The 14,044-nt window shown below is 36.9% G+C and overlaps 1 protein-coding gene across 3 annotated transcripts; it reads left to right on the top strand.

The window, feature by feature from the left end:
- The first annotated feature begins 595 nt into the window (after window positions 1-595).
- Window positions 596-10,409, top strand: pycr3 (pyrroline-5-carboxylate reductase 3). 3 transcript variants are annotated; one of them, XM_059340703.1, is made up of 7 exons: window positions 596-718; window positions 5,494-5,587; window positions 5,672-5,736; window positions 6,959-7,138; window positions 7,796-8,008; window positions 8,802-8,894; window positions 9,949-10,409. In XM_059340703.1, exons 2-7 carry the CDS (start codon window positions 5,500-5,502, stop codon window positions 10,150-10,152), a joined length of 843 nt encoding a protein of 280 aa, XP_059196686.1. In that variant the 5' UTR covers window positions 596-718; window positions 5,494-5,499; the 3' UTR covers window positions 10,153-10,409. The 3 variants fall into 3 exon arrangements, with proteins under 3 accessions (XP_059196686.1, XP_059196685.1, XP_059196687.1); XM_059340702.1 differs by lacking the exon at window positions 596-718 and adding an exon at window positions 727-1,539; XM_059340704.1 differs by lacking the exon at window positions 596-718 and adding an exon at window positions 4,340-5,005.
- The last annotated feature ends 3,635 nt before the right edge of the window (window positions 10,410-14,044 follow it).

Raw genomic sequence — 14,044 nt, forward strand, 5'->3', positions numbered from 1 at the left:
AAAGAAAAAACACGATACTTTCTTTTAACAGATTAAAATCTACCAGGACGCAATTTATAACTTATGTTCATGTCTGTTTAACACAGAGAAGCCCATCACACATGCCTTCTGCAGTGTGCAGAATAAGAAACAAGGGAAACACATTTAAACGATTTCAGCACATTCAAAACACTCGGTGCAACTGTTTAAAACCATATAAATTAAAATATAAATAAAATAAATAATTGAAAATGAATTACCTTGCCACTCAATGCAAGCCGGGTTAAATGCACGGATAAATGTTTTTTAAACCATGTACCTGTTTGATCTTGCAGGTCCTTGTTGGAGCTGTTTCCCTCACACAGCTGATTGAAATGACAACTAATTTTTTTTGTTCACCCCCTGTCCGCCCTATAGGACGAATACACAGCCAATGGAAATACTCGCATTTTTTAGAGGACGGACATGGAGGTGTGTTTGATTTAAACACCGTGCGGAACGGGATGTCTAGTGTGCGGAATAATGTGTGGAATGTGAAGCGGAGGAAACTGAAGGCGCCGCCCACCTGGCGCAGCAATGCAGAGGTAGAAAACAAACGCATTGATAGTTGAACTGGATGGAATCAGTTGTGGTTGGTTGCGGCTGCTCCGGTGTGTTTCCGACCTGACAGACAGTTAAAATTAACCTACACTTTGAGCTTTTCCAAGCGTTGGACATCTGCAAATCTGAAAAACATCAGGTGAATAAATATCCTACCACCGACTTTAGCCGGTGTTACTCCGAACATCGCCTGACATCTTGTTTATGTCACTCCGTGTTATTTTATGGTTGTCCAGTCAACAAGCAACACGTGCATTGTATTTCTAATCTAATCTGTGCTGGATTATTTTCTAGCGGTCCCTAGCTAGATGCAGCGACAGCAGGGCTGTTTTTCTGCTGTTTTTAAGGAAGGATTTTAACATTTTATCGACACGGTTTTCACTACTTTTAGGCTAAATATTGCTAAGCTTTAAGCCTCTGTAGACATGCTAGCTCCGAAATAGCAACCTAGCCGTGTGGATATTCTAACCTAATCTATAGCCACTGGGCTAACGTTAGCCAGGTACCACAACAATGGACGACTCCGGTATTAAAAAGCAGAATTGGGACGTGAAGGAGACGGAGTTATTTCTCGAAATCCTCAAGGAGCTGGACATGAAGAAGTGCTTAGACGGTAGGAAAGTGAGGAATAACAAACTGTTCAAGGTGGCGCACCGCAGGATGACAGCGGCCGGCTACCACAGATCTGTGGACCAGTTAAAGTTTCGCTGGAAACTTCTCAAAAGTGCGTACTACAAGTGCAAGAGAGAGCCCGACTCCCCAGCACCCACCAAGATACAAGGTTGGTGGCGGTATGAGAAGACAATGGTAGCTATCATGGAGTCCAGACACCCGCTGGTCGGAGCCGGGGTCCACTCTGACAGGAATGATGAAGGGACAGAAGACTCGGATGGAGAGGCATCCATGCTGCACTGGCCGCAGCCCTGCCCGGACAATACCGCCCAGAACCTGGGTTTGATTGTAGGGGTGATACCGTGGATGCGATGTAGTCTTGTCATTAGATCATAAACGTGATTTCATCTCTTCCACGCATGCATTCATTACCCAACTGTGTGCTTATTGTGAACATGTCTCTGGGTTGTTGTTATTAGGGATGCACGATATTATCGGCACGATATCGGTATCGGCCGATATTGGCTTGAAAATGAACTATCGGACATCGGCCAACACGCCGATTTAATACACTGATTAAATAATGGGGTGCACATCACCTCTCTGTTGCACCTTGTTTGTAGCTCATAGAATTGTGCAGTGAAGTCTGAGCCCACCTATTTAATTATGTTCTGATTAGGGACTCAAGCTGTTTTATATTTTTTTGTACTTTTTGTGATTTTGTTTGCACAGTGCAGACTGAGTCGTCACATTGAGCAGCAGTCTGTAAGGTACATGTAGTTTTATTCAATTTGGGTTGAATTGCTGTACAGTTGCACTTTTAACATGTTCCCAGTGAACACAGGTTATGTTTACTTATTATGTCAATTTGGAAATTGGCCAAATTTGCCCTGATTGTGGGTATTAGTTGTGCGGGGAAAAAATATCGGTATCGGTAATCGGCTAAATAAATTGTAAAAAATCGGCATAGCGGATATCAGCAAAAAATCCAATATCGTGCATCCCTAGTTGTTATGATATACTCGGTGAACCTATAGCTAACTAAAACTGATGCAGTCAAATACGATAGTCCTGCAAATATTCCTACTATCGTGACTGTTCTGATGTTTTAGACAGCTGTTAATTCACCTTGATGGGCATTTTGGAAGCGCGTGAGGATGTTCAATTTTATTTTTGCTATTATGAACAACATATAATAAAATATGCTTTATTTGTCAGTCAACACACTGTGGTTTTGTACGAGGAAAATTCACACGAAACAGCTGAAGTGTAGCTCTTCACATAGTGCTGGGTGATTATGGCCAAAATCCTAATCCTGATATTGGTCACTTCATATCTTGATAACAATACATATCACAATATAGTATGTTTTATGATTATTCAACAAATAGTTTATATTAAATAACTACATGTTTATGGTAAAATCTATTTTTGTATACTTCATACTCTCTGCTAGCAAAACTGTGCTAGGATCAGGTTAAATGTGTTGTCCAAATGACTTGAATATTGATGTAACACAGTTGGCCACTTTCTTTTTCTTCTACATTTTAATAGAAAATATAAAGAAAAATATACACGATAGACATTTTAAAACTGTTTTGATGATATATATTGTTATATTGCCAATCATCACATATCCCTTCCAGATACCACACACATGCATTTTAGGAGAGGTCATTTCACAGGTCTTTGTACAAGAAAACATTTAAAAGAAGTGGCATTCCAAAAGCTTGAATATAACCTACTCAACTTCACCGGACTCCAAAATGACCACAAAGTTGAGTGAACACCATTTAAATGATTAATTATGATGTTCATGAATATTGGATTTGTTGCAGGACTGTGCTATTAAACTGCATTGAGCACAGGTGATTTGAGGGGCAGTGCCTTACTCTTTGTCAGCAAAATGACTAAAATGCATCCACATTGTTCACCTGCAATCCACTTCTCCATCACCTAGTAGCAGAGCTAGTGCAGGGGCAGAGGGGTTGTTTATAGAATATGTTAGTGTAATCTGATCTGCCTGAATCATTCATGAGCGGCCTTGGCCATGACTGGCATAGCAGTAGACTAACTGCTGTGTATTAAAAAACCCACAGTGCTGTCCGTGGTGCTGAAAATTTAGATTTTTAATTGTGACTTTGTCTTGAGTCCTTCCCTTATAGTGAACGAACCAGGACCATCCTCCCTGTTCGAAATGAACATATCACCCACAGCATTAAGCCAATCTATTCTTTCCATTGCTAAAGGAATGTGGCATTTGTTGCGATATTGTTTCAATCACTCAATTATTTTCTTTTAGGTGTTCAAATTATAGAAAAGGTTGAAAAATGCCCGTCACAAGTTCTCAGAGCCCAGAGTGACCTCTTCACAACAAACAGTTGAAAAGTGAGATATTTAATTAAAGAAGAGTGAGAACAAATGTGGTCTACATGGTGGTGTAGTGGTTAGGTCGTCAGTTTGACTGCAGCCTGTGGCTCTTCTGTGTGGAGTTTGCGTGTTCTCCCCGTGTCGGGGTGGGTTCTCTCTGGGTCCTCCAGCTTCCTCCCACAGTCCAAAAACATGCACCTAGGTTTAATTGGTGAGAGTGTGATTGTCTGTCTCTATGTGTCAGCACAGCAATAGTCTGGCCCAAAGTCAGCCCGTGACCCGAGTGCGGATAAGCGGTTAAGGATAATGAATGAATGAGAACAAATGTTTGCATAGCTTTAAAAAGCATAAAATGATTTCGGCCCACTATCAAAGTAGTTCATATACAGTACAGGCCAAAAGTTTGGACACACCCATCTCATTCAATGCGTTTTTCTTTATTTTCATGACTATTTACATTGTTGATTCTCACTGAAGGCATCAAAACTATGAATGAACACATATGGAATTATGTACTTAACAAAAAAAGTGTGAAATAACTGAAAACATGTCTTGTATTTTAGATTCCTCAAAGTAACCACCCTTTGCTTACTAGAATATAAGACATGTTTTAAGTTATTTCACACTTTTTTGTTAAGTACATAATTCCACATGTGTTCATTAATAGTTTTGATGAATTTACAATGTCAATAGTCATGAAAATAAAGGAAACGCATTGAATGAGAAGGTGTGTCCAAACTTTTGGCCTGTACTGTACATGGTTACATCATCAGGTCAAAAGATCAAGGCAGAAATCTGATTTACAGGCGGACTTTCTGCTGCAGTAACCATCTTTTTTGGTGTAAACTCTTATCTGGGTTAGAGATACAGTTGCATGACAAAGAGACCCAGGAGGGTGAGACTTTGCAGTGGCAGCAGTTATGAAGGGAGGATGTGATTACTGTCCGAATGTCAACTGGGATTTTACATATTATCAGTTGATTGCTTGCTGTAACCTGATTTCTCGCAGTAATCAAGTTTTTTTTGTGTGCATGTTAGTTGACAATCTAATTGAATCTGTTGCTATTTGGTGTTTATGTATTGGCACCTAGACATTTAACTGGAGGTGATACAACACAGCACTGCTGACTAACAATACTGTGTTTAATTAAGTAAATGTTGTAAGCATATGGGTAATGATTCAGGCACTGCTGTTTTAAAACTTACTATTAAACTTTATTTGTTATGTCAGTTACAATAAGACAGCCGTGCCTTTCAAATTTAGGGATATTTTGTGTTTAAAACCTTTAAATACGAATAATAATATATAACCGATTCATGATTTTAAAGAAAAGATACTGTTTTAATGCCATGCTGTTTGATTGAGTGGAAAATATTTTTTGATCATTGTTGACTGATTTTCTTCCGGGCTGCAACTAAAGTTGTTTTTACCAAACAATTATAGGTGAGAAAAATACTGATACACTTGGGTATCTGGATATTTTGTTTTGTGATACTGCGTTGATTCTCACAAACACTATCAAGTTTTAATTAATGTTTTACATGTAAAGATTCTGCAGGTTTCAGAAACGAATTTATATACATTTTTAAAAGTTTTTTTTTAAAACTCTGATCTGTGAATCTGGTGGTGTCTTCTTTATGCTATGGTAGCTTTTCTGGAAAAAAAAAACCTACATAATTACTGGAACAGAATAGTTGCCGTGTAATTTTCTCTCCATCAATTTATCAGTTAATGGACTGATCATTGAAGTTTTAATTGTTTTGCAGTATTTTCATATGCCAGAGTATTGTGGTGCATATATGTGATATTGTGTCATGATAGTATTGTGTCGTAGCTTGTCCTGTGATTCACACCTCTACTGTCACTGTTAAACCATGTTCTAGCATGTTGTTGATGTTTCCACTCAAATCAGTTTTTCTTCTCTGCTTTAGATCAAAATGGACCCTGAGATGGACTCGCAGCTGAAAATTGGTTTTATTGGTGCAGGGAACATGGCCTTTGGCATCGCAAAGGGCATCTTGTCTGGTGAGTCACAAGAGAGTCGTTGAAACAGAGCAGAGATGTTTAAAAATAAAGGAGTTAACAGTCTCTTGTGTGGTTCTGTTAAAGGAAATGTTCTTCCGGTAAACGTCAAAGTGAGCGCACCATCGTCCAGGAACCTGGGACGCTTTCAGGTACTTTTTTTTTTTTATCCCTTCTTTAGTTTTCTGTCAGTTCTCAGCAGGACAGTGAGCAGTTGTGGTTCGGATCATGGTTACTTTGTCCGATCAGGTTCCATTGTGAATGGATGGTTGTCCTGTAATCTAATACATTGTGAAGCTGACCTTGTTCTGTTCTCATATAGCTCTGCAGATGTCATGTTTTTTTTGTTTTTTTTCAAAATATTTTTATTGAAAAATACAATAAGAGATTTCCAATTACAGGAATACAATTATCCTTTTCTTATTTTTTATACATATAAGTACATGTAAACAGTCAAATATACACATACACAACCGAAAATGAACAAAAACACTCTGATAAAATTGTAGAAGAAAAATTATTAAATTACCACATGTCATGTTTTTTAATGTGTTCACATAATGTAGTAACTTCATGGTACAGTCCTGTACAAGGATTGGGTTAGGGTAAGGGTCATTTCATTGGCGCTTTATGCAAATCGTAAACAAAACTAATTTATTGAATTACTAGAAAACATGCTTTATTGCAATTGCATTGCTGCCAAAATAATCGGACTCCCAACACCCAGTCTCACAGAACTGAATAACAGGACCATCTCACACATTGCAACCACTTTCGAACAGGACATTACACATCCACTCAACCAGGACCTCACCCCACTGGCTTCCGGTCGGAGGTACAGAACATTAAGGTGTAAAAGGGCTCGCCTTGGAAAAAGCCAGATCCCTGCAGCCATAGCTGCTCTAAACAAAAGAGCGCGATGAGTGTTTATTTGCCATGTAATGTTTCTATGTCATGTGATGTTAATGTTGAGCGTCTGTGTTATCTGTTGAATGTGCAGTGATGTGAAAATGAATTACCCCTTGGGGACAATAAATCTAATCTGATCTGATATGACCTAATTTGCAATAGAAGATTTTGGCCATGCCACCCAGCCGTTGGCAGCAGCCTGATGGTAAAGCTTTGGAGTAGCATAAACAACCTGTAACATCAGTTCTTACTGTTACAAGTACTTGACTCAAATTTGACAATTTTTAATGTTAAATTCAGAATGTGATGCACAAATGATGTAACCTTACACCCACCTCTCTCTGTAACATTTTGCTTGTTCTGCATGTTTTACTTTTTTGTATTATTCATCTTTCATTCATCATTTTCTTTACCCGGCATGGACTGATTCTGTGGGTCAGTAACTTCCCTTTCATTGGCTTTCAGGAGCTCGGGATTTCTGTCACTCACTCCAACGTAGAGGTGGTCTGTGGGTCAGATGTGGTTTTTGTAGCTGTCAAACCTCACCTGATTCCAGCAGTTCTCAATGAGATCTCACTGCACGTCACTGACCGACACATCATTGTGTCTGTTGCAGCAGGAGTAACTCTGGCCACACTGGAAGAGGTGAGTGCCCTGTAGAACCTGATAATGTAATAAATTCCTGATAATGTAATAAAGTGCATTTCCCAATAATGTAATACACTTTTTACCAATAATGTAAGAAAGTATAACACCAAGCACCTTTAGATTCCAAGAAGCTGTTGAATGCATTCGTGTGTCGTCATGGATACCTCGTTTGTGAAAAACGGATGAACGGGTCAAAAGTTAATAAACATTGAACTTTGACCTGTTGGTGGCGCTAGAGCTCTTGAGCTAGAGTTGATACACAGTATCACCACTTGAACTCAAGTAATGGGTGGTCTGCTGTTAAATTATTACAATATTGGGGAATTATTACATTATCAGGACTTGGGAAATGAAGGCTAACCTGATAATGTAATAACCTCCCATTAATGCTATACATTATTACAGCATTGGTAAAAAGTGTATTACATTATTGGGAAATGCACTTTATTACATTATCGGGAAGTTATTACATTATCAGGTTTTATTACATTTTCAATGGACTCAAGTGCAGATTTTTATTACATTATCAGGGTTATTACATTATCGGGAATTTATTACATTATCAGGTTCTACATGCCCCTGTGTAAATTTAATTTTTTTTGCCGATCTAAACGTGAATAATATTCTTTTTTTTTCTCTCTTTCTTATCCCAAGCTCCTGCCAGAGAACACGGTCGCCATTCGGCTGATGCCAAATCTCCCGTGTTTGGTTCAGGAAGGGGCTCTCCTGTTTGCACGGGGTACGCATGCCAAACAGGAGGATGGAGCTCTGCTGCGCTCCCTGTTGCACCGCTGTGGTTTGGTGGAGGAGGGACCTGAGGCCTGGATCGACATCCACTGTGGACTGAGCGGGAGCGGAGTTGCTTTTGTGAGTGTCCTTAGATTGTGCGTTAATAAATGAAGTCTGTGTAAATGCCTGCAGACTATTGTAATGGGTCTTGTTCAAAACAAAGAAGTTACTTTTGATTGATACCATTGACTAATGAAAGCTGTAAGTCTGCTAATGTTTCCTAAAACATGCTGTTGTGTTCTAAATTTCTATATACCTTCCAGGTTCATACTGGTTTTAACTAATTTTACTACAACATGGAAGTGGATTAAAAAAATCATATACAAATGCTTTACACAAAGCATTATATCACCTCAGGGTATCAATGCAGCTTGGAAAGAAAAAGGCGTCTGGCTCTGTTTCTTGAAAATGCCCTGTTCAGCAACTGAATTCACGCATGTAGACAAATTAATGTAATATTGAGTAATGATGGTGTTATTCATGTAATGCTTACTGTAGCTTAGATTGAGCCCTTCATATCTACATAGGAAATAGGAAGTGGGTCCTTTTTCATGAAGTACACCAGGTTACACTTCTGTTTTTACAGTAGAGCAGAACAGAAACCAACACCAGCGCTACAGAGGGCCCTTTGCATTTTATTCAGTTATTCAGTTTGTGACATCACCACTAGATGACACTAAATCCTCACACTTTGAAGGCTCTTAAAGTCTCAGAATTTAAGAAGGAAATTAAAGGAAGGTCAGAAAACACACTTGAATATCTAAAATACTATGAAATGTTACAACTTTATGATCCGACACTTAATAAATGTATGTGTTTTTTTCTAATGCACTTTGTGATTGAAGCATTTCGGTGTGATCCCTCCCTGCAGGTGTATCTGTTTGCTGAAGCGCTGGCAGAGGGAGCCGTTAAAATGGGAATGCCCAGTGCTCTGGCACACAGCATCGCATCCCAAACCGTTCTGGTAAGTTTTACTGTGTGTGTACTTTTGTTTCACTGCAGCATGAGCAATTTTTTAGATTAGATTAGATTCAACTTTATTTTCATTGCACATGTCACAAGTACAAAGCAACGAAATGCAGATAGCATCTAACCAGAAGTGCATTAAGCAGTAATTGTGAATCATATTGCAATATATACAGGAATGAATTGTATAAAAATGCAGTATATATAGGTATAGATTATATAATAAATAAATAAAAATAAATAAATGCAGATCTAACTGTACATTAGTGCAAGTATATATATATATATACATATACATACATAAATATACACACATACACTACTGGTCAAAAGTTTTTGAACACACCAACTTTTCCAGAATTTAATTGAAAATTATGCAGTTTAATGTCTCAGTGTACTCTGAAATTAATGCACATTTGCAACATTTAAAATTCTTTATTGAGCATGATAGTCTTTTGAAAGTAAAAAAAAAGATTCAAAATCACATTTTATGTTGGACTAAAGGACTAAAAAAAGACACAAAATGACAAAAAAAGACACCAAAAGACACAAAATTACTAAAAAAAGACACAAAATGACCAAAAAAAGACACAAAATGACTTACAAAGACATGAAAAGAATTCAAAAATGGACAAAATAGCCAGAGACTCCATAGAGTTAAGTTGTTAACCCATTTCTTGTTCCCTGAAAAAGGCCTTCTTGTATAATTCTGAAATGTACGTTATCTTTCAGTTTTGGTTAAACTTACCTTTTTTTATTTACCTCTGGCAGTTCACCACTTACCTTTGTACCCTTTCAAGCTGTTCATTTGACTTGAACTGCTTGAATTTCAATAAAAAAATGGAAAAATTGGGGTGTTCTAAAACTTTTGACCGGTAGTCTATATATATACATACATACACACATATATACACATATATACATACATATATATATAAATATATACATAGTAGTGCAAATGGAGGATCCACTATGTTCATCAACATTATCTGTGCTGTATATGAACAATATTGCTACAAAATAATTCTGTAGCTCTATTCGATCCATTATAGGGTGCTGGGAGATTGTTACGTGAGTCCGGGAAGCATCCGGCTCAGCTCCGCTCCGAGGTCTGCACCCCGGGTGGAACAACCATCTACGGGCTTCACACGCTGGAACAGGGCGGCGTGAGGGCGTCGACCATGAGCGCTGTGGAATCTGCCACCGAAAGAGCCAGGGAGCTCGGCAGGAAGTCAGCAGCAGGATCTAGGAAGTAACAGCTGCTGTTTGCCTTAAATAACTACTCAGTGGACTTAATTCAAGCCGAACAACAAACTGACTTTATGGCTCACCGTGGAACACAAAGACAAAGCAGGACTTGTCACTTTTTTTTATTTCATTGTCTCCCTTTTATTTTCCCTGAAACAAGTTCAGTTCTTATTTCCTCTCTTTCATGTCTTTGACCAGAGGGATTTGTTGGAAATATTGGCTTAAAGTTAACAGTGACACTGACAAGTAAATTATACGATAATGACGATTTAATTCTTTTGAGAGAATGGCTTCTTTCACATGCTCACCAATATTCCAATCTGTTCAGATTTAGGTAGTAATGTAGGTTATGGGTGAGGGGGGAAATGCAATTTTCTCTTGAAAAATATGTCTCAATCCAGAAATGTCAATAATCAGAATTTAAAACACTATTCTCAACATTATTATCACCTGTAGCAATTTTTGTAAGACCATGCTGTACTTTCCTTACAGCTGAACCAAGTGGAAGACAAACCGTAACAGTTGTAAACATGTGCATTGTGTTTGCATCATAAATGAGGCTACTTCTTGAGTTTTGGTGAGGATGGATGCAGACTAACCTGGCTTTATAGCTAGCATATGGAAGCATTTTCGCTTCTATGAAGTTGAAAGGAAAAAGGATCAGGACAGAAACCAAATGGCGTTAAAATTGTGTCTGATTTAATTATTATAACAACTAACACAACAAACTTGAAAAACCATATTTCTCATTTCTAACCCCGATTCCAAAAATGGTGGGAGGCTGTGTAAAACGCAAACTCATGAATGAATTTGTATTTTCAAAAAGAAAAGTTTCCCAGTTTCAGTAATACATATTTTGTGCTGTATTGAATTTAAATGTAGGTCACAAAGGACATGCAAGTCATTACATTCTGTTTTTATTATGTTTTTCAATTAGTAGGAGAGACCACAGCCAGTTGTTTTTGCTGCCAACCAGAGAAGAATGTTTAGAAATCCAAACTATTGCTGCATCAATAGTGTTTTATAATCGTGTTGTGGCCCTCTGGATCAAAACTGAATTGTGAGTTGCCTAAAGATTCCGACCTCTAATGCAAGCAGCCCAAATTTGATTATTCCCATAGTTGTGGATATCCTATTCACAATTTAGAGGCATGGTACTTGTATTTGAACCTGGTCTCACAGGAATCCGTGGAATAGCCACGGAATCACTCAAATTTCCATGAAACTGACATGGATTTCGCTACAATGCAAGTTAATGCTATTTTTTCTTATTGGTTTGTTTCAAGTCACGTGACCTTCAAGGTTCCGGCGGTCAGAACAAAAAACATGGCGGACAGTTTTCTCATTTTTAGTGAAAAAAATCTATATTTTGACTTAGTTTCTGCATAAAAATGGATTTTGATCACATTTCTAGCGAGAAATATATCTTTTATTTTCTAAATATTCACTCAGTGAATGTACATAATCACTTTGTATGTTGGAATAGCCACGGGATATGACTGTCATTAACTTGCATTGTAGCGAAATCTCTGTCAGTTTCACGGAAATTTGAGTGATTCCGTGCCTATTCCACGGATTTTGAGTTAAGCAAATCTGTGGCTATTTCACGGATTCCTGTGAGACCATGTTGTGTATTTCAGTTACATTTATTGATGGTCATGTTAACCCGGGGGCTTATATCCAGAAGGAAACACTGGTCTTATGTCAAGTCATGTCGAGAGGGAAACATCAGACATTAATCAAACTTTATAGTCTGATGCATCAGTCAGTACAAGAAACAACTTGTATAATAATGCCTTACTGGTCATGATTGAGTTATTATGTGCATGAAATGTGGAGTATAGAATGGAGGAATAGAAGTAAAATATGTGAATGTATTTAATTAAAATAAATTATTTAAGATTTGGCCAAATGAACCACAAAACATGGAAAATTAAAGAATGATCACGGTTGTGGGTGAAGTAAACATCTAGTTGCTAAAATACAATGCTGAGAAAAATATTCCTGATCCACGATGCCGAGTGTTGAATGGATTTTCATAAAGTGTCCTGTGAACTGGCTCGCTTTGTACAGTGCATCATTTTTTTTTTTTTGCGTTAAATGGAGGTCTTGCATATAGAAAGCTACAGATCTGTGTGTTGGATGGAGGAGTAACTATTTTGATAATCAATTCATCAAAGAGTTAAGAGTATTTTTTCCACCACTTGCTGAAAGTCTTTGTTGCCACTGTAATCAAGGTTTTAACATCTGAGGAAATTGCTAGTTTTACAAGTTTTACAACACTTGACATGTCATAAACAGTAAAGGCATGTCATACTTGGACAAAGGTTAAAAAATACAGACCACACTTGTACTTTACTTAAGTATTTCCATTTATGCAGCTTTATACTATTGTACTTTTTACTCAACTACATTTATCTGCCAGCTTTAGTTACTTTTCACGTCGAGTTTTAACGTGAAAAAACATGATACATTTAAAATAAATCTGCAGTTTTATAAATTAAACCAAAGTTGACAACAGTAAAATGCTGCTTACATAAAATAATCAAAAATACTTATGCAGTAATATATTTCGAATATCGTCACCCTGTTGAAATAATCGCCTAACTCATTTTTTGCAGGAAACACAAAAAAATTAACCAAAAGTGTAACATATTACATTTATTGATAATTTCACTCAAAAAGGATGTAACAAAGGATGGCTATTAGCATAGTACTGTGTGTAAATTATGTAACTTAAGAGAAATAAATGACTTATGCAATTTTTTGAACATGCCTTTGTGACTTAAGCAAGATATGGTAACACTTTATTTTGAAGGTGTCTACATGAGAGTCACACAAGCCCGTCAGAAACATGACATGACAAGTATCATGAGCATTAATGTTACTTCAAAGTGTCATTAATGTTCATGACACATCCCATGTCATGTTTATGACACGCTCATGTCACTCTTATGTAGACACCTTCAAAATAAAGTGTTACCATATCTTGCTTAAGTCACAAAGGCATGTTCAAAAAAATTGCCTAAAGTCACCTTTTATTTTGACTTAGGCATAATAAATCCGCTTAAGTCACACACTTGACATAGGCCATTATCTTAAAGGGGTAAAATCATGATCTGATCAACTGAGGATGTAGGTGATTTTACCATAGGTGGCCGGTGCCATGAGGAGATGATTTAGGCAAAAAAAAAAAAGCTATTTTGACAAAAAATGACGATTATTTAAACAGTGTGAAGATATAAATTACAATCTGAGTGTTTTACTTTTGATATTTTGAGTACATTTTGATGCTGATACTTGTGTACTTAAGTAAGGTTTTGAATGCAGGACTTTTACTTGTAGTGTAGTGTGGTATGGTATTAGTACCTTTAACCCTCCTGTTGTGTTGCGGGTCAAATTGACCCATTTCAAAGTTTAAAAATAAAAATAAAAATTGTTAAATGTATTTTTTCATGAAAAACATTTTTTTTAAAAGTAAAATTTAATTTTTAAAAAAATCAGCGTCATGAAAAACCATTGCATTTTTTATGTAGGTCTTTCTATTGTACATTAAAAAAAGTTTTAACATGCATTTTTTATGAAAAACAAGTGAATTATCCTCATTGAACCACGATCTGTGAGAGGAAAAGAACACCATTGCACTACATATTGATTAAAATGGTTAGTAATTGAGTTTTTAATAAAATATAAACAATGTTTATTGGGATTTTTTGGTTTCTGACACTTTTGGAAATTATTCAATAATATTCATTATTGATGTTCCTTAGAAACGAACATAACAGGAGGGTTAATTTAATAAATCTGTCTTTACTGTATAACATAACCTGTATTAAATAGCCATATTGCTTTAGTTTCATCAGATTTGACCACATTACTGAGTGCAACCTATACATGATT

This window comes from Centropristis striata, chromosome 9, assembly GCF_030273125.1.
Source record: "Centropristis striata isolate RG_2023a ecotype Rhode Island chromosome 9, C.striata_1.0, whole genome shotgun sequence".
Lineage (NCBI taxonomy): Eukaryota > Metazoa > Chordata > Actinopteri > Perciformes > Serranidae > Centropristis > Centropristis striata.